At 47.5% G+C, this 21,593-nt stretch overlaps 1 protein-coding gene across 13 annotated transcripts in view; it reads left to right on the top strand.

The window, feature by feature from the left end:
* Positions 1 to 21,593, top strand: part of LRRC9 (leucine rich repeat containing 9) — a 75,369-nt gene that overhangs the window by 21,924 nt on the left and 31,852 nt on the right. For all 13 annotated transcript variants that reach the window (XR_012803906.1, XR_012803907.1, XR_012803908.1 and 10 more), the window contains exons 11-19: positions 794 to 970; positions 1,685 to 1,802; positions 2,751 to 2,889; positions 4,749 to 4,898; positions 5,716 to 5,837; positions 7,060 to 7,245; positions 8,306 to 8,425; positions 17,895 to 18,086; positions 21,340 to 21,465. Coding sequence is in view for 2 of the 13 variants with exons in the window: in XM_075614812.1 (XP_075470927.1) it covers positions 794 to 970; positions 1,685 to 1,802; positions 2,751 to 2,889; positions 4,749 to 4,898; positions 5,716 to 5,837; positions 7,060 to 7,245; positions 8,306 to 8,425; positions 17,895 to 18,086; positions 21,340 to 21,465 (1,330 nt within the window). In the remaining 11 variants the exon portion in view is untranslated. The remainder of the gene's footprint in view (positions 1 to 793; positions 971 to 1,684; positions 1,803 to 2,750; positions 2,890 to 4,748; positions 4,899 to 5,715; positions 5,838 to 7,059; positions 7,246 to 8,305; positions 8,426 to 17,894; positions 18,087 to 21,339; positions 21,466 to 21,593) is intronic.

A 21,593-nucleotide genomic window follows, 5' to 3' on the forward strand; every position in this document is an offset into this window, starting at 1 on the left:
TTATTTATCCTTATTTGTGGATTTTGGGACGGAATAATGCCCTATTCAAGGGAAATTAGAAGGTGAAGGGGGTGAGAGATTTTAAAAGTTTAGCACAGTTGGGAAGAGCAGAGAAGGAGGTTTATTAAAGCAGCAAACATGAAATATCCTATATGTTTTTGTTTTTTTTGTAAATAAATCAGTTCTGTAATATTAGATAATACTATCTGCATTTTTTTTTTTAAACTCCTAATGCCATTTTTTTAGCTCTGTCCTTTGGCAACAAAGTATCGCAAACAGATCTCTTGCTCTGTTCCAAACAGCAGACTATCTATTACTCTGATAGCATTAACAATAATGTGTTACACTTGGTAATATAATGTTACATATCAGCTGCAGCATTTCACAGGCGGCGATTTCGTTAGGCACACAATCAGGATTTTTACAGATTTATAACAGGAGCACCAAACGATTTGCCATCTTAGGTAAGAATGTAGAATTATATATTGTCAAATGTTTTACATCTAAAAAGAAAAGGGGGAATGTAGTGTTGTTGCTTTAGGCCGTGATTATAGTGGCCGTACACGCGACAGAGCGCATGACGTCACGCGCTCCTGTGCGGAGGTCCGAGGTGACAGGGAGGCGTGGCGTCACGTGAACGGTTCGCCCTCCACTTCTACAATTGCAGCTTTAGTCTAATAATTATAAGTAACATTTGAGAATACAGAGGCTAGGCAAACTATCCCCCCATTAGGTTCCTGTTGCTTTATTGTTTGATTCAACTTATCTTAGCTTTATTTTTTTAAATGTACAGGTTTAAATCTTGCTATGACCTGATTTTATCACGTTTTTGTGCATGGGATTTTAAAGCATTTGGAATATCTGGCGTGAAAATAAACAGAATAATCAGAGTGCACAATCGGATTCTTAGACTCAAATTTGAAGACAAATTGCAGGATTATATGGATAATGAAGACATTTGTGCTTCAGAGTAAGTGATTTTTTAAAATTTTATATACATACATACATACATACATACATACATATATACACACACTTTAACACCCAGAATATTCAGAACATTTAAGTGATTCTGAATTTAAAATATCTTTCACTATCCAAAGCAGAGGATTACGGAACATAAATATTTTGGAGATAGAACCTCCTTTACCTTGATATTGAATTGATTTTCTGCCCCACTTGTTCCTTGTCTTTGTTTTGTTATTTTTTTTTTATTAACATATGCATTAGACCAGGGGCGGCCAACTCCAGTCCTCAAGGGCCACCAACAGGCCAGATTTTCAGGATATCCCTACTTCAGCACAGATGGATCAGTCTTCCACTGAGCCACTGATTGAGCCACCTGTGCTGAAGCAGGAATATCCTGAAAACCTAACCTGTTGGTGGCCCTTGAGGACTGGAGTTGGCCGCCCTTGCATTAGACATTTATATTAAGAGCAAGAAAATCAATGATAGAATCCCTTCAATATTAGCCTGATTTAAATGTTTGTTTTTTGACTAGCCCTGAGCACGTTTTGATGCTTTTACAACAATGCAGAGTAATACGCTGCCTCCTTTCCCCATCCTGCTTCAGCAGTGACGGGGGTACAATATAAACATCACGGGGGAATCATAAGGAAATTATTTGAACATGAGGCTAACAACATGGGCAAAAATAATTTACGTTCTAAATTTTGTTTGTAAGGAACTACAGAACGATGTTGGAATATCTTTTTTACATTTTCGACCCAAAATTCCCCGTAGAGAAGAGGGAACTTCTGCATGTACTTGAAGATGGTTTCAAGGTCACTGAAAGATCAAAGGTAAAATCAAGATAACCCAGTGCTATCACAGGTTAATAAATAGCCCTCTAACTCTACAGGCTTCAAAACCACGTCAAAAGAGGAGGAACAAGCCTGGGTTTGAGGCCAATATTAATAAACAAAGTACATGCTCTCAAAACAACTTATTCAGGAATACTTGCGGCTGCAACGTCACGTGATGACGCGTTTCCATGGCAACGCGTCATCATGTGACATTGCGATGCTACAGAAGGAGGAGGGCAGTGCGAAGTAAAAGTTAAGGCTACGGTCCTGTGAGTGCGTTGCACGCGCGTCAGAGCGCCTAGTGGCACTCGTGCCCTTCACCCAAGCGATCTGAAGGACTTAAAATCAATCGCGGGGGGGCGGAGCGGGGCAATAACGACAGGTTGCTGGTTCGCCCTCATTGGCTGAACCGCAGCCGTGACGTGGCCATTGCTCGGCCGCGGCGCCAAAAGCCACATTTCTTTCGCGCTTTGTACACACACGCACTGACTGGGGCCTACCCCATAGAGGGCCGTACTTTCTTCGTGCCATGCACGCTGTCGGGCGAGCAGTGGGGACGAGGCCTAAGAGACCTTTACAGAGGCCCCAAACTCTCCCGGCACAATCAGTGAGGAAGAGAGCAGAGCCTGTGTAAATGGGGTCAAAAGAAAATTTGCCGCCCCAAAATGTTGCCGGCGTCGACCCGGGCCTAATGGGAAATCCACAACAGTACATATCGGAATCAGTATCCACTTAAATGCAGTTACTGATCTGCTGCTGTCTGGAAGTGAAGGAAAGCATAGACAATCTTGTTACAAGGCAACTTTTATTATATCAATCAATGTAATGCTGCAGAGAGTTGGCAAACATTGTTAGAGCCCTGGAAGAGGGTATGTTGTTACAGATGTATTTTGTTTGGTTCACAATTGTCTTGGTTCATAATGTGTCGTGCTGTGTTTTATGCAGCTGCTTGAACAAGAACAAGATGAAGCTGTTCTCCTCTCTAACAGTTTGAGTTTGTGCGAGGGCTCCAGATTAGAGTTCTTACAAAAGCAAGCAACAACCGAGGGGACAAATAACGCGGACCCCGAGAGCTTCAGATATGGTAATCCAATTACTGCAGCACATACATGAGTACATTATCATTTATTTATATCATTATACAGTGTATATCTATATCTCTCTCTCCTTCCCTCAACGGGTGTTAAAGAAAATATATAGTGGTACTTGTGAACCCGGCTAAAGTGGGAAAGGTACTTGCCAACTTGCAAATGACAAGTAAGGCCTTAACCCTCAAGTATGGAAGACAACGAAGGTCAAGCCCGCCAACAGGGGGGTCTGCTGGTGTTGGCGTCCCGGGGCCCAGCCGTGCCCGTTTTATTTAAAAAAAAAAAAAAAAGATGCCAGCGATTTCCATGCGCAACGCCGAGGTCTCGTCGCACAGGGAAGTAGGGTGTCCGGCCTGCTGCCTGTGGGCCTGCTCCCAGCGTGGGGCGGAGGGGAAGCGCCGTGGCAAGCCCACGCCTGCCAACCCAGCTTCCCCCTGCGCGCCTGCCAACCCAGCTTCCCCCTGCGCGCCTGCCAACCCAGCTTCCCCCTGCGTGCCTGCCAACCCAGCTTCCCCCCCGCGCGCCTGCCAACCCAGCTTCCCCCCCGCGCGCCTGCCAACCCAGCTTCCCCCTGCGCGCCTGCCAACCCAGCATCCCCCTGCGCGCCTGCCAACCCAGCATCCCCCCGCGCACCTGCCAACCCAGCTTCCCCCTGCGCGCCTGCCAACCCAGCTTCCCCCCGCGCGCCTGCCAACCCAGCTTCCCCCTGCGCGCCTGCCAACCCAGCTTCCCCCCGCGCGCCTGCCAACCCAGCTTCCCCCCGCGCGCCTGCCAACCCAGCTTCCCCCTGCGCGCCTGCCAACCCAGCTTCCCCCCGCGCGCCTGCCAACCCAGCTTCCCCCTGCGCGCCTGCCAACCCAGCATCCCCCCGTGCCCGCCTCCTGCCCGTGCAGCAGCCGCAGGGTTTAGCCCGCCAGTCTCGCCCCCCCCTCCCACCCACGTCAGTCACCCACCCGCCCAGTCACTCACCCATCTACCCACCCAGGCAGTCACCCACCCAGGCAGTCAGTCCATACCGGTCAGTCACCCACCCACCCCTTCAGTCAGTCATCCACCCAGGCAGTCAGTCACCCACCCACCCCTTCAGTCAGTCACCCATCCAGGCAGTCAGTCACCCACCCAGTCCTTCAGTCAGTCACCCATCCAGGCAGTCACCCATCCACCCAAGCAGTTAGTCAAGGCAGACAGGCAGTCATCTGTCTTTTGTTGAAAATATAAAAATAAACAGATTGCAATGTAATGTTTTTTTCTGTATTACAATAAGAGGAAAACAGTTAAGTAAAAGTTGCGCACTAAAAAATATTTAGTCCTGCTCCTCCTCCTCCTTTCATTTGTCCTGGGCCCCCATGATTTCTGTTGTGGCCCTGACGAAGGTCATTGGGGAGTTCTTCATCCAGCAGTGGATGAAGGCCATTGAAGATGAGCTATATGAATGCTGTTACTGCATTGTATTACACATAATTAGTACAGAAATGTGTGTGGAATTCTGTTGAGACTTGGAATTATAAGCACATTTAATGGGAAATATGTGAACCCCAAGAACTAAAATCACACTTGTAGGATTTTTATGTGTCGGTAAAAGGCACGCCTGTTTTTTTTTAGCTCATAACTATATGTTGACTTGTTGCATTTGGTGGGACATCTACAGCAACTACCAATGTCCAAATGGTTATATCACAATATTGAGTTTTGTTAAAACACAGCAACTCACTTTTAAATGATAAAACATTTTCCTTCTAGTTTGTACTTCTTTTATTTTTGTTTGGAAATGATGGGTTGATTACTGCTCAAGTTGAAATATATGGCTGCACAGGTAAAATGTAGTAATTAATTTAAATCTTTTTTTATTTTTTAGGGAAACTTGTAATTGGTAAAGTTTTTCTTGGGCGTAGTGTTCAGGCTCGTGAGAATCTTCCCATTAAACCTGTCAATTATGTTATGTCTGATTCCGTCTTTAGTCCACGGAAAAATGAGAAAAGCGCTTCTTTATGTTCTTTAAATGATGGTAAGTTGATGTATGTTTCATCTATTCAATTATGCTAATTCATGTAGTACCTCTGTACGAAGTACATTGCAATAACTCTGAAACTCTTCAAATAAGAAACAATTGGGGGATGGGAGAAATTCTATGGGACTTTCAATTACTGATGGGTTGCTTGGGGTGATCTATTTAGTGCTTAATATCTACTTCCAGTTACAAGTACACACATTATTTATGTCGCCTTGCTACCGTAGTTGGTAAAACGCCATAATCATATTTATGTGAATATTTAATAGGAAGTTCAATGTTTAACATTGTTCTGGATTTTAAATTGATAACGTGTATGAAATACTTGAGTTAAAATGCTAAACATTTTTACTACTAATTGATTTTTTTAAAAATAATAACTTTATTTCGTATAGCGCATTTCTCCCAGTAGGACTGAAAGCGCGTCACAATTACAGCGTAGTGTACTACGGTACGAAGCACATAGGAATGTGACAGGCATTTGCTGCCCAGAGCTTACAATCTATGATTTTGGTGCCTGAAGCACAGGGAGAGAAGGTGACTTGCCCAAGGTCACAAAGCGCTGACACAGGGAATTGAACCAAGTTCCCCTGATTCACACTCGTGTCATGGTTTACAGAGTCAGTGTCTTTACTCACAGAGCCACTTTTCAAAAGGTGGCAAAACCCGTATTTACCCTTTAAAACTATTATTGCCACTACACTAGTCGGGTCCTTCGTGGGACTGCATCTTTAAGTTGCCTTTTAAGAAGTCTTGTTTTGCAGCATCACGCACATACGTCTTTGATATCTTTGTGTGTATGTCTTTGTTCTAGAAATATGTTCATCCAAGGAACACGGAAACTGTGACTGCAGTCTTCGCCAGTGTGAGTGGTTTGTGTTTGATCATGAACTTGTTCTGCCAGAGTACGTCGTTGAATTTGAGTACATTACCTTGGTATGAAGCTTGCATTTACTCCTGTCAGTAATCAGGGCTTTCCTTCTATAGAACATGAAATAATAAAAAAGATGTAATACCCCTACCATTACTTCTCAAAGTGCTGACTTCTTCAAACATAGTCCAGTGGTGGCCAACTTCAGTCCTCAAGGGCCACCAACATGTCAGGTTTTCAGGATATCAGTGCTTCAGCACAGGTGGCTTAGCCAAAGACTGAGCCACTGATTGAGCCACCTTTGCTGAAGCAGGGATATACTGAAAACCTGACCTATTGGTGGCCCTTGAGGATGGAGTTGGCCACCCACGGGCTAGCCTGCACAGTGGTTGTAGGAACAAAGTCAATGATTTATTGTGTTAAAAGTGAGCATATCAAGGCCTTGCATTTTCATCTGTAGTTGTGTTGGGGATTAGACGTGGAACATGTGTGTGCTGTTCCCAATAGAAGCAAAACTCTAAACGCATAAGCACAACAACAGTACAGTACGTCAGGGGGGCGCGTACTTTGCCCCGGCTCTCGCGCCCCCCCCCCCCCACCTTGTATCCGCGTCTAATGACGCTGCGGGGTCATGTGACGTCACATGTGTCCCACGGTGTCATTTGACGCGTGTGACGTCGTGTCTCGTGACCCACGGCGTCATTTGAATCCCGGTAAGTGGAGTGTTGCAGGGGCCTCACACGATCCCCGGGCATTTCATTTAAATGCCTTGGGGAAGAGCGCGGGGCCTCGGCAACCGCCCGCTCCCCCCCCACCTGAAAAATCTCCCGCCCCCCAGTTTGCGCACCCCTGCTGTACGTGTTGCAGCTTCTTTAATATTCTGTGTCAGGAGTGAAATCACAAGTCCCATATCATTAGTTTTTATTTTTTTTAAATTTATTTAAGTTTGGGCGGCTCCCTAATCATACGACTGGAATTGTAACATTTTCTTAGCACATTTAAAAAAAGGAGGTAAATGCAGCTTGCCTGAGCATTTAAAGCCACCTCTGTATGCGCATTTGCATGTCATTACCCAGAATCCCTGGCTGCAGCGGAAGCATTGTATGTGAAGAGCTAGTGGTGAAAGGCAGGTTTGCGGACCTGTCTGAGACGTGTGACTGTGCTTACACGCGGGATTTCTATTTGCTATTCATTTTTTTTTTTTTTAAAGCTAGTCTGTGTGCATTTCTCATCTGAAGAGTTAAAGCATTTTCTTTCATGCCAGTTACATGACTTTTTTTTACACAGGAAAAGTCCCCATTCGTGTCTCCTTCACGGGTCAATTTTCAAGCTGAAGATGAAGTACATGAATTGAAGCTCGATGAAGACATTATTAACGCGGAACCGATCGTAAAGCCGAGACCCAAAATAATCAGCCTGGATGAGAAGACTGTTCTATCAGTAGCCAGAGCCAACATTATGAGTCAGATAACAGTGAGTATTGTAACATGTAACAGTGGTGTTCTCTAAACAAGTTCAAGGCAATGTAACTAGTCACAGATGCAGCCAGTAACTCATCCAAAGAAACCCTTTGCTACGTTTCACAAACCAAAACGCTGTATGGGCCTCATGCAGAGAGCAGCGCTATTTACAATCTCGCCATTTTCCGGAGAAAATCGCGCAAAAAACAGCTGAAAATGGCGAGGTAGGAAAAACGCGGCATTTTTTTTTTTCTATTTGAAAATCTCGCCGCGCGGCTGGCGAGAAACTACATCTCGCCAGTCTGAAAAATATCCGAATTCAGAAAGGCGCGCTCGCCATCTAGCGGCTGTTTTTGGCGCGATTTTCTTCAATTTTCTCCGCCAACTAAAGTTGGAAAGAAGCAGGAGCTCGCCGGCTATAGGGAAAAAAAAATATGCGCGATTGTTTTTTTTTCCCCTTTCAGCTGCGCGCATCTCCTCATTTACAATTCTCCACATGCAGTAATGCTAAAAATAGCGGATTTCGCCCATTTCTGCATAAGGAGAATAAAACTCTCCATTAAACCTACTTTTTATTCCCCTCTCCAATTTTAAAAAGCGCTACTCTCTGCATAGGCCCCTTAATGTGTTTAAGAAATTGCCATTTCCAATAGGAAACAAGCAGCGCATGTAGCTATGGTAATATATCTTCTGGTTGAGTACATTTTTATTCCATCTTGGATAAGGCTGGAAGTACAGGACAGACTCAGAATGAGTAGACACATATTTAACGGTATTGGCGGTAAAATACTGTATGGCAGGGGGGCTGCATATGGCCGTTGGTTAATTGGTTGGTTAATTGGTTGGTTAATTGGTTGCCAATTGCCAATGGAAAGGTTGATGCATGTAGATTTTCGGTATAGTACATTAGTACAATATATATTAATACATTTATGGGCTGCTTTATGGTGGGATTATGGGATAACATGCCACCCTTAACCCTTATTGTTTCTCAGTGCCAAGTTTTAATGGAATCTGAAAGGGTCAATTTTAATAGAATGCAGTATAAAGATGGTTATTGTCATTTTAAACAGGTCCTAAACTTACATGGTAACAGTCTGAGCAAACTGAAGGACATATCCAAATTGAATGGACTCCGTAGGCTTATTATAAGCTTTAATGAGTTTTCTAGCCTTGAAGATGTTTCATACCTGGTAAGAAATATTCTATTATTTTCTGGAATCCATTTAATAGAAAATGCTTTATAAATAATTGTTTTCTAAAGTGCACTTAATTGAAATTCTTGCGAAGGAGAGGTACTCTCCTCTCACCTTTTTTATAAAACTGAATTGTGAGCCAGCGTTGGCATTTAACAAAACCTTACAGCTGCAATTTGAAATTATTTGTTTTTTGAAACCAGGGGTTACTCCGGTACTGTATTATGTTATTTTCGTCTCTGGGGGCGCAAGATAATTACCGTTTTTCATGCGGATGCACTTCCTGCAAAATCCAACATGGTGGCTGCGGCCGACGACCAATAGAAAGCCACAACCGGTGCTGTTGCGGCTCACTATTGGTGGACATGTTGTCCGAGAAAGGGAACACTGGTAAATATCTCTGGATCTGGTGTGTCTCCAGAGCAGAAATAGCACAGTTCAGCTCTAGGGGGGACCATATGGTTCCCATTATGTACAAGAAATATAGAAGGTAACAAACTATACAAAGCACATTAGTCCGGTCGCCAAAAAACTAAAAAGATGTATCACTGGACGCGCTGTAGAACAGATAAATAGATCTAAATGTGGTCTTCACCTGTGTCTCAAATGGGAGTGCAGGCCATTGGATATGAGTGTATACATATAAAGCAATGTCTCTATAGAAATAAATATAATGTGGCTTAACTAACAACTGGCTGATCTCGTTACATAGTTACATAGTAGATGAGGTTGAAAAAAGTCAAGTTCAACCTATGCTAAATTCAGACAACAGATACTTTATTCTATATCTATACTTATTGATCCAGAGGAAGGCAAACAAAAAACCCCATTAAGGGGAAAAATTAATTCCTTCCTGACTCCAAGAATTGGCAATCGGATTAATCCGTGGATCAACATCCTTCCCATGTATACTTATTTGGTATATCCCTGTATACCTTTCCCATCTAAAAAGATGTCCAACCTTTTTTTGAACAAATCTATTGTATCTGCCATCACAGTCTCCATGGGCTCGTTCAGCACAAGACTGTTGTAGTTTGCTACTCACGGACCACAGGTAAGTCTCTGACAGCTTCCAAGAATCCAAAACCTTGCGTCAGCACGAAAACTTCGCTCAGAGGATCCCAGGGGCCAAAAGCCACGGCAGTAGCAGGGAAGGGGATCACCGTGCGGTCATCCGTCACTCCAGGGAAAGATGTAATCCCCAGTCGTGTGGGCTAGCTCATAGCAGGGCTCCTAACTGCAAAGTGGATGTAGATCAAGCATGTCAAACTCAAATGCTAACAAGGGCCAAATAAACAAGGTTTAAGTCTAGGTGGGCCGCAAAAAAAACAAAACTTAAATTTTCATAGAAACGTAGGTTTATTTCGAAAAGTACAGTGTGTGTGTGTGTGTGTGTGTGTGTGTGTGTGTGTGTGTGTGTGTGTGTGTGTGTGTGTGTGTGGGGGATGACCTCAACAAAAAAAAAAAGCCAGATGTGAATGATTCTGAATGCATTAACCAGTGTCAGGATGCCCCCTCTTAACAATTTCCAAAGCAGCAATCCCACCTGGGATCTTACCTGATCCGCAGTCTCTCAAGGTAGTATACTGGAGGGGAGGTGTTCCTTACCTGTCTTCTAATGTCCCCCGTGTGAAACTTGAGAGTCAGATCTGGAAGAAAGCAGAATAGGTTATTTCGGTGTAGGTATAGGGCAGTTAAGATAAAAACGAAGAGAGTGGGTGAGGGTGACAGACAGAGAGAGGGTGACACACAGAGAGAGAGGGTGACAGACAGAGAGAGGGTGACACAGAGAGAGAGAGGGTGACAGAGAGAGGGTGACAGAGAGAGGGTGACAGAGAGGGTGACAGAGAGAGGGTGACAGAGAGAGGGTGACAGAGAGAGGGTGACAGAGAGGGGATGACAGAGAGAGGGTGACAGAGAGAGAGGGAGGCAGACAGAGAGGGAGGCAGAGTGGGAAGCAGAGTGAGAGAGGGAGGCAGAGTGAGAGAGGGAGGCAGAGTGAGAGAGGGAGGCAGAGTGAGAGAGGGAGGCAGAGTGAGAGAGGGAGGCAGAGTGAGAGAGGGAGGCAGAGTGAGAGAGGGAGGCAGAGTGAGAGAGGGAGGCAGAGTGAGAGAGGGAGGCAGAGTGAGAGAGGGAGGCAGAGAGAGGGTGGGAGAGTGAGAGAGGGTGGGAGAGAGAGAGAGGGTGGGAGAGAGAGAGGGTGGGAGGGAGAGAAAGTGAGAGAGGGTGGGAGAGTGAGAGAGGGTGGGAGAGTGAGAGAGGGTGGGAGAGTGAGAGAGGGTGGGAGAGTGAGAGAGGGTGGGAGAGTGAGAGACGGTGGGAGAGGGTGGGAGAGTGAGAGAGGGTGGGAGAGTGAGAGAGGGTGGGAGAGTGAGAGAGGGTGGGAGAGTGGGAGAGTGAGAGAGGGTGGGAGAGTGAGAGAGGGTGGGAGAGTGAGAGAGGGTGGAAGAGTGAGAGAGGGTGGAAGAGTGAGAGAGGATGGGAGGGTGAGAGAGTGAGAGAGGGTGGGAGAGTGAGAGAGGGTGGGAGAGTGAGAGAGGGTGGGAGAGTGAGAGAGGGTGGGAGAGTGAGAGAGGGTGGGAGAGTGAGAGAGGGTGGGAGAGTGGGAGAGTGAGAGAGGGTGGGAGAGTGAGAGAGGGTGGGAGAGTGAGAGAGACAGAGAGTGAGAGAGACGGAGAGTGAGAGACATTCTCTCTCTACTTCCCCCCCATTTTCTCCCCCCATTTTCTCTTCCTTCCCTCCCCACCCCCATTCTCGCAATCCCCTCTTCTCTCTCCCCACCCATCTCCCTCTCCCCCCTCCATTCTCTCCCCCCCCCATTCACTCTCTGACCTGCACAGACGCACACAGCCACTGACCTACAGACACACACAGATAGACCAACAAAGACACTGACCACGCACAGACACCCACACAGTCACTGCTGGCCTGCACAGACATACACACACAGCCACTGATACACACACACACACACACACACACTCTTCCCCCCCCCCCACACACACACTCTCCCCCCCCACACACAGGGGCAGGGGTTGACAGGGGTTGACAGATGCAGGGGTGAAAGGGGCAGGGGGTGACAGGGGCAGGGGGTGACACGGGGTCGCAGGGGTTGATGGGGTGACAGGCAGGGGGTGACTGGGGGTGGCAGGGGTTGGCAGGGGGTGACAGGGGCAGGGGGTGACAGAGGGTGACATGGGGTGGCAGGGGGTGACGGGCAGGGGGTGACAGGGGCAGGGGGTGATGGGGTGACAGGCAGGGTGTGACTGGAGGTGACGGGGTGACAGAGGCAGGGGGTGACAGGGGCAGGGGGTGACGGGTTGACAGGGGCAGGGGGTGACAGGGGCAGGGGTTGACAGGGGGTGACAGAGGCAGGGGGTGACAGAGGGTGACAGAGGCAGGGGGTGACACGGGGTGGCAGGGGGTGACGGGCAGGGGGTGACAGGGGCAGGGGGTGACAGGGGCAGGGGGTGATGGGGTGACAGGCAGGGGGTGACTGGGGGTGACAGGGGCAGGGGGTGAAAGGGGAAGGGGGTGACAGAGGCGGGGGGTGAAAGGGGCAGGGGGTGACAGAGGCAGGGGGTGACAGAGGTAGGGGGTGGCAGGGGGTGACGGGTTGAGAGGGGCAGGGGGTGACAGGGGCAGGGGTTGACGGGGTGACAGAGGCAGGGAGTGACAGAGGGTGACAGAGGCAGGGGGTGACACGGGGTGGCAGGGGGTGACGGGCAGGGGGTGACGGGCAGGGGGTGACAGGGGCTGGGGGTGACAGAGGCAGGGGGTGACGGGTTGACAGGGGCAGGGGGTGACAGAGGCAGGGGGTGGCAGTGGGTGACACGGGGTGGCAGGGGCAGGGGGTGACGGGCAGGGGGTGACAGGGGCAGGGGGTGATGGGGTGACAGGCAGGGGGTGACTGGGGTGGCAGGGGGTGACAGGGGCAGGGGGTGAAAGGGGCAGGGGGTGACAGAGGCAGGGGGTGACAGAGGCAGGGGGTGACAGAGGCAGGGGGTGACAGGGGCAGGGGGTGACAGGGGCAGGGGGGGACAGGGGCAGGGGGTGACGGGGTGATATGGACAGGGGGAGGCAGGGGGTGACAGAGGCAGGGGGTGACAGGGTGACAGAGGCAGGGGGTGACGGGGTGACAGAGGCAGGGGGTGGCAGGGGTTGGCACGGGGTGACAGGGGCAGGGGGTGAAAGGGGCAGGGGGTGACGGGCAGGGGGTGACTGGGGTTGGCAGGGGTTGGCAGGGGGTGACAGGGGCAGGGGGTGACGGGGTGATATGGACAGGGGGTGGTAGGGGGTGACAGAGGCAGGGGGTGACAGAGGCATGGGGTGACACGGGGTGGCAGGGGTTGGCAGGGGGTGACAGGGGCAGGGGGTGAAAGGGGCAGGGGGTGACAGGGGCAGGGGGTGAAAGGGGCAGGGGGTGACGGGGTGACAGGGGCAGGGGGTGATATGGACAGGGGGTGACAGAGGCAGAGGGTGACAGAGGCAGGGGGTGACACGGGGTGGCAGGGGTTGGCAGGGCGTGAAAGGGGCAGGGGGTGACAGGGGGTGATATGGACGGGGTGGCAGGGGGTGACAGAGGCAGGGGGTGACGGGGTGACAGAGGCAGGGAGTGACGGGGTGACAGAGGCAGGGGGTGACACGGGGTGGCACGGGGTGACAGGGGCAGGGGGTGACGGGCAGGGGGTGACAGGCAGGGGATGACAGGGGCAGGGGGTGACAGGGTGATATGGACAGGGGGTGGCAGGGGGTGACAGGCAGGGGGTGACAGAGGCAGGGGGTGACACGGGGTGGCAGGGGTTGGCAGGGGGTGAAAGGGGCAGGGGGTGACGGGCAGGGGGTGACAGGCAGGGGGTGACTGGGGGTGGCGGGGTGAAAGGGGCAGGGGGTGACAGAGGCTGGGGGTGACGGGGTGATATGGACAGGGGGAGGCAGGGGGTGACAGAGGCAGGGGGTGACGGGGTGACAGAGGCAGGGGGTGACGGGGTGACAGAGGCAGGGGTTGGCACGGGGTGACAGGGGCAGGGGGTGAAAGGGGCAGGGGGTGACGGGCAGGGGGTGACTGGGGTTGGCAGGGGTTGGCAGGGGGTGACAGGGGCAGGGGGTGACGGGGTGATATGGACAGGGGGTGGTAGGGGGTGACAGAGGCAGGGGGTGACAGAGGCATGGGGTGACACGGGGTGGCAGGGGTTGGCAGGGGGTGACAGGGGCAGGGGGTGAAAGGGGCAGGGGGTGACAGGGGCAGGGGGTGAAAGGGGCAGGGGGTGACAGAGGCAGGGGGTGACGGGGTGACAGGGGCAGGGGGTGATATGGACAGGGGGTGACAGAGGCAGAGGGTGACAGAGGCAGGGGGTGACACGGGGTGGCAGGGGTTGGCAGGGCGTGAAAGGGGCAGGGGGTGACAGGGGGTGATATGGACGGGGTGGCAGGGGGTGACAGAGGCAGGGGGTGACGGGGTGACAGAGGCAGGGAGTGACGGGGTGACAGAGGCAGGGGGTGACACGGGGTGGCACGGGGTGACAGGGGCAGGGGGTGACGGGCAGGGGGTGACAGGCAGGGGGTGACAGGCAGGGGGTGACTGGGGGTGGCAGGGGATGACAGGGGCAGGGGGTGACAGGGTGATATGGACAGGGGGTGGCAGGGGGTGACAGGCAGGGGGTGACAGAGGCAGGGGGTGACACGGGGTGGCAGGGGTTGGCAGGGGGTGAAAGGGGCAGGGGGTGACAGGGGCAGGGGGTGACAGGCAGGGGGTGACTGGGGGTGGCGGGGTGAAAGGGGCAGGGGGTGACAGAGGCTGGGGGTGACAGGTTGACAGGGGGTGACGGGCAGGGGGTGATATGGACAGGGGGTGACTGGGGGTGACAGAGGCAGGGGGTGACAGGGGCAGGGGGTGACAGAGGGTGACAGAGGCAGGGGCTGGCAGTGGGTGACGGGGTGGCAGGGGGTGAAAGGGGCAGGGGGTGATATGGACTGGGGTGGCAGGGGGTGACAGGGCAGGGGGTGATTGGGGTGATATGGACAGGGGGTGGCAGGGGGTGACAGAGGCAGGGGGTGAAAGGGGCAGGGGGTGACTAGGGGTGACAGAGGCAGGGGGTGACAGAGGGTGAAAGAGGCAGGGGGTGACACGGGGTGGCAGGGGGTGAAAGGGACAGGGGGTGACAGGGGGTGACAGGGGCAGGGGTTGACGGGGCAGGGGGTGACAGGGGCAGGGGATGGCAGGGGGTGACAGAGGGTGACAGAGGCAGGGGGTGACGGGCAGGGGGTGACAGGGGCAGGGTGGGTGACCCCAGGCTGGCCCCCATGCCCCATCAGCATCTTGTCCTTACCTTATTCCCAGGCTTCCAGGCAGGAGGCAGTCCCACAGACGTCTCTGAAGCTTTCTCCGCCTGTTAGTTGGCTCCGCCCCTGCTGTGCTCTCCACTTCCCACACATGGCACATGCTGCAGTGCTGGAGAGGAAAGCTCATCATTCATGTAAGCCTGAGAGCTGAACACACACACAAACACAAACACTGAGATACACACACACACACTGAGACGCTCACATACACACACACACACACACACACACACGTTTACCAGGCTTCAAGGAGAATGTCTCCGCCGGAGTTTTGACTCCGCCCCCGTGTCCTCCCACACACGGCACGAGTGCAGATTGACTGCACCCGGCCACCGTACGCCTCCAGCCCCTGCAGGCCAGATTTTACTTCCGCCCGTGCTACTCTCTTCCCCCACACCCGCGCTCGCTACTCCCGCGGCCAAAACTTTTAACCGCCGCCCACGCGCTCGCCGACACACACGACCGCTGCGCTGGTTGCGGGCCGCATGTTTGACATGCCTGATGTAGATGCACTCCCTCTGTGAACGTCAGGTTGTTTACAAGCCATGCAGCCCCTCCATTGAGCATGCAGCCTCACTCCACAGGTGCCGGAGGGAGACATCAGAGTAGGTATATGCAGACCTTTGCAGCGTCTCCAGAAGGGCGTGCCTCCAGGTAAGTAAAAAGCATCCAAACAGGAACTGGAGCACAGCCTCACCAATGCAACATTGGATAAAGGAATTACTTTCAAGGATTTATTGGGTTAAAAGAACATAGGGACAAAGTCCTGACAAAAACTCTGACATGTTTCACGCTCAAGGCGCTTTATCAAAGAGTGGTTTGTCAGGAAACATAACACTCAGTTATAAAGAAAAAACTCCACAACTGAATCAGCTGTAGCATATAATGAATGAGCTTTCCAGCGAATCACAGAGAAGATGTACTGAGTGACAAAATGTGAACACAATTAATGAAGTGGAGTGTTAATCAAAGCATTCAGACACAGACAAAAAAATAAAAAATAAAAATGTTTAATCATATTAGTGAACATTTGGTTAAAAGATATATGTTTAATTATAAATCTGAACATGTTACAAAATATATGTGACTGTAAACAGTCACTGCAACACCTTGTTTCAAATAAACTGAATAAATCATATTCATATGTAATTTAGTACCAAGATATATCAATCATAATAAATGCCGTACATATATATATACATATATATATAATGTGTAAAACAACAGATCTTAAACATGTATGGCTTGTGGAAACACGTATACCCCAGTGAGGGACCAAAGTGGGGGAGCTGAGATGTCATAAGAAAGAATGAAAAACAATTATTAAGTTCATATACTAATGTAAAAAATATTTTTATCTCCCATTCCACATGTAACCCCCTGGGGCAAAGTGTGTCCACAGTGAATACCCAATACATTTCCCTCTTATTGAGGGTGTTTAATCTATCACCTCCTCTGAGGGCTAAAGCTATGTGTTCCATCCCAAAGAATTGAAAACCTTTAATGCCACCTTGATGGCATTCTGTGAAGTGCCTTGACACAGGATGTTCTAATCTAAATCCTGTTTTTTCTATCGTTCAGGGGCCTAATGGTCCTCCCTATATATTTCTTGTTGCAAACACACAAAATCATGTATGCTACAAAACTTGTGTGGAAATTGATAAATGTAGAGATCTTGTAATTAAAATGTAGGCTGTACAGTTAAGAATTGTTACAGGTTTGGCATATTGGCATTGATTGCATCGGCCACACTTGTGGACCCCAAAGGTTATACCACTGATGTGGTCTGAGGAGGTGATAGAACTAAAAAGACTCGGGGATACAGAGGATGCCAACATTCTGGCTTTTTTTAAACAAATTTGGGGCCTTCTTTAGTTATTGTGTCAAGATCTGTATCAAGTTTCAGTGTATTCCAATGTCTGTGGACAATTTTTTGGATTTGATTGGCCTGTCCATTAAAGTGTGTTATGAATAAGGGATTGGCAAAATCCTGGTTCTTCTCTTTTTTACGACAAACCAATGTACCCCTATCCTGAATATTTGCTTGCTGAAAGGCCATATCGATTTCATCTTTATCGTATCCCCTGGTTTCAAACCTAGCACTGAGATCTTTAGATTTCTCAGTAAAAGATGTCTGATCAGAGCAAAGCCTTTTATACCTAAGGAATTGTCCCTTGGGGATCCCACGTATCTAGGGTGACTACTCCTGGCATGGAGGAATGAGGTTTTTTGTAAATGTCAGTTTGTATGGTATTGTGAGATCCTCATAGAACGTCACATCCAAGAAATTAATGTGGTGAGTATGCGTCTCCATAGTGAATTTCAAAATAATCTCATTGTTATTGAGCGTGTTGAAGAAAGTATCAAGTATATCAATCCCACAAACCCAAATGAAAATAAGGTCGTTTATATAGCGTTTATAGAAGACAATGTGATGACGGTGAATATTAGTACTACTGTAAATGTGATTGAGTTCCCAAAGTCCCATAAATAAATTAGCGTAAGAAGGGGCAAATGAGGTCCCCATTGCAGTGCCCTTCTTGTGAAGAAAAAACTGTGAATCAAACAAAAAATTATTGTGGGTGAGTAAAAAAAAAGAATACAATTCTGAATGAAAGTGCTATGGGCTGTGGAAAGTGAAGGCGCCTTTTTGCCAAGCACAGCTACCTACCAGTATATTACACGCCTAGGGTAGGACCCTACATAATATATAGGGCACCGCTCATCAACATACATATTCGTGTATCACCGTTTTATGTGTGCATATTTCTGGGATTTAGAAATATGTCTTTATTATAGGGATCCATGATAGGACCCAGTCCAGTACATAGCGTTCTTTAGGTTTTAAATTAGTATATTTCTTAATTGTTTGTCTCTCTTTAGATTAACACAAGATCATTAAACGTTATATTATTATTTATATTAGTAGAGGTGGAGTCCTCATATTAGGGATTATTTTCTCCTTTGTAAATTGTAAACGGAAGAAAGGACCAACCCGGCGACCCGCCTTACGTTGCCTAGTAATAGTGGTAGAGCATTAATTTTGAGTTAAAGGTCAGGCATATAGGTAAACGTTTAGTGTTTGTATCTGTAATACATTAGCTTTTCATATCAATCTGCACAGTGTAATTTGGAGTACTTGGATGCCAGCCATAACCGCGTAATAACACTGGAAGGATTTAAAAGTTTGGGAAAGCTGAAGCACTTAGACTTGAGCTGGAACCGGTTAACAAAGACCAGAGAAGAAATACACAATTTACGCAAACAGGCGACACATCTTCTGTCACTGGATATACAACATAACCCATGGCACAAGGTCAGTAATCAAAGTGCAGAAGTGGGGGTTCTGTGCTTGAATGCAGGAAACCCGGTAACTTTGGAACAAGGGGTCAGAGATCTGTGGTCAACATATGCTTTTATTGTACATTTATGCTAAGAAAAGAAGGCAGGGAACAATCTCAGCAATAATCTACGTGTGTGTTTTTTTAACATAAATCAGTTCTGTACATTAGATAACACTTACTGCATTTTTCTGTTTTTTTCATTCAACTCTAAATGCCATTTTTTATGAGTTATCATATACGGAGCATCCTTTGATTTCTATAGCAGGTTTTATCACACTTCCACAGCAGTGCAAGATCTTTGCAACACTTTCCTGTTTGTGATAACTTGTTGCACATATTTCCAGCAGTTTGAGCTGTAAACTGTAAGGCCGACATTATAGTGCTGACGACGGCGCACACGTGCGCCGTTGCGTCAAAACAAATACATTGGCACTGAAAGTGCACATAGTGGTCGCAACCGCGTGAAAGCGTGACGGAGCGACTGTATCCAGAGATTACAAAATAATTTGTTTTAGATGCGTCCGCGCCGCTGCCGGCACTATAATCGTGGCCTGACAATAGGCAATGTTATCTTAGTAATATCAGGTTACATTGTAGCTGCTGAGTTACACAGATTTGAAGAATTGATTGAAACTGAAAGGCAGCCATTACGTGAACCCTGGGAAGCAAGGATCTTTGCCGATTGATCATGGTAGAACAAAATCGATCGTCAGCTATATAACTTATGCAAGAAAATATCCATATATAAGGATATATATCATTACGGGTATTTGGATATGGCTAGGTATTTTAAATCGGGCGATATTTTGTATGCAGCTAATTGTAAAAATAACACTGTCTTGTTTCTTGTCTACTAGTATCGTACATTTTCTGCTCAATGATGATAGGGTCAAAACTGCCGAGTTGTTTGTTTGTGTACGTGTCTTCAGCTCTCTTCTTCACATATGTGGACATGTTATATTGACATCACCAATGCATCAATTAATTCAAAGGAAGTGACTGTAGCAATTCCAGGGAATTATTGAATAACTTGCTATTTTTCTAGTGGCGCTGTATCACAATAATGGTTATTAGGGGAGTTTCTCAAATATTGTTTTCCACGAACATTTCTCAGACTGCGAACTACTGAACTAAACATTAAGTTTATAAGTAAGACAATGAAATGTTACTTTTACACAGATTACCTTTTTGGATTTGCTGACCTCGTTGGGCTGCACCTTTAGAACGGTCAGGCTAATACAGACATACCCCGGTTTAAGGACACTCACTTTATGTACACTCGCGAGTAAGGACATATTTTCAATAGCCCCATACCCCTGTGTCCGTACGCTCGCTTCGCGAGTAAGGACACTTATTCTGCCCTACAGACCGCCGTAGCAGTGACGCGCTGATTCCCCTCGCCCAATAGGCAAACGGCAGCTCGCGCATGCGCCTGTCAGCACGTCCTGAACAGCAATACCGGCTCCCTACCTGTACCGGAGCATCGATAAGTGGGAAAAAGGTAGTGCCTCACTTTAAGTAGATTTTCGCTTTACATACATGCTCTGGACCCATTGTGTTCGTTAATGCAGGGTATGCCTGTAAACAGAACCCAACCCAAAAAGGGTTATTTGATGCTAATAAAAGAGAATAGGGGGGGAGGAGGGGAACAAGAGATACCCGCTCAAACCTCAAGTGGGTAGATAGATGGGTGCACTAGGGGAAATAATTATACAGAACAAGCATTGCACACCTAGGGATGTCTCCACAGAAGGAGCGTAGGCAGGGAAGATCCACTCTGAGTGCATCCCATTGGGCGTTCTTCCCTGCCTACCCGCCTTCTGTGGAGACATCTCTATGTCTTATAATACAAGAGCAACAAAGAGAGGAGGACAGACCATTGATTTATTTATTAGTTTATTTTTGTGGTCTTGTCTATATTTTCTCATCTTCCTGCTGGGTAGTTTATATTTAAAATAGTACTAATTGGGAATTGCTAAAAAAACGCTAACGGCTTCTGAAAACCATCATTCAAATGTTCTGTTTTATCATAACATAAATTACAGGTGTAATTAATGATCTCACATAAAGCCAACATGATCCAAGGGATCAACTTCTTTTTTTTTTGTTTTGTTTTGTTCCGGTTTAAGAAATTGGACATCAAATTGGTTCTTAAAATTTGTTAAAAGCTATATAGTTGGGATTGACTAGAAGCCCTTTTGTACTTTTTATCAACATGTTTTGCTTTTATTTTTAGACATGTTGCACATAAGAATCAATCACGAGCCATCATTATAGCATATGCTTAGTGTTTGGTGCTAAATGGTTTCGTTTTTATGTAAATGTATTTAATAACCAATTAGGAAGACCCACATTAAGGCAGATACTGGAGTCTCTTCTAAAAAATATATATCTTTGTTACATTTTTCTGACTGTGGGCACTGATCGTAATTGCTGATATTACCGGAGTACAAAGCATTTGCAGAAATTATATCATTGATTTGATTAATATTACACCATAACAATTGCATATTTTCAAAGATGAACATGGCTTTTCCTCAGAGCAAAACCTTGATAATACTCTCATTATATTTAATGTTTTGATGCTTTCAACACTGAAATCACGCCATGGTTAAGCAAGTATGGTTAACACACAGGGCACACTTCAACAAAAAATATGACTGAAGTGGTAATTGACTTTATTTATATTACTGCTAGATTTGCAAAGGAGTCCTCTGATGCCTTTGGTACATACAGACTATTGCGGTTTACTTCCTTCCTAATAAAAAGTGTGGTCAAATAAAGACTTTGTGTTTATTATCTCTCACTGAACGAAAACGTAATTACTTGGTTTCACCTAATGCAATTTTTTTTTGTCATACGTGTTTCCTATATCTTGAAATCTAATGGACCGTTTTCATTGTACAGCCACAAAGATTAACAATGGGAGCTGAAAATCTATGTTTTTACTGTAATAAAGGTGTTCTAATTTAGCAACGACTAAATTGCAAGAGTTCCTTTCATATGTTTTGAATGCAACACCTTGAATACATGACCTACTTTTTAAAAAGCCTTTCAGATGAAATGGCCTATGTAGCACAGTTCCTGTTTATAATAAACACTGTCATTATTTGACTCAAATACAACACTATCACAGTAGACAATAAAAAAGTGCCTCGTGTGTCAAATACTGATGTGTTAAACCATATGTGGTACATTTTAATTGACGCCACAGTCCTTTCCAAGCCAGCTTTAGTGCGCAAGACCGTGACAGGAAGATTGACGTCGCTGACGCATTTGGATGGAGTCTGCATTACAGAAGAAGAGGTTTCCGATTCTTTACGTTTTTTTGCTGGATCCAGAATTAATCAGGTAAAAACACTATATTTTGTTGATAGTAGAAAAGTTTTATGTGGAATCTTGTCATCTGTCGTGGACTAGCCGTCAGCATGATTTATGCATTTGTAGAGTAAGTGAATTCAGATTTGCGAGGCCCGCAC

This window comes from Ascaphus truei, chromosome 9 (assembly GCF_040206685.1).
Source record: "Ascaphus truei isolate aAscTru1 chromosome 9, aAscTru1.hap1, whole genome shotgun sequence".
Classification (NCBI taxonomy): domain Eukaryota; kingdom Metazoa; phylum Chordata; class Amphibia; order Anura; family Ascaphidae; genus Ascaphus; species Ascaphus truei.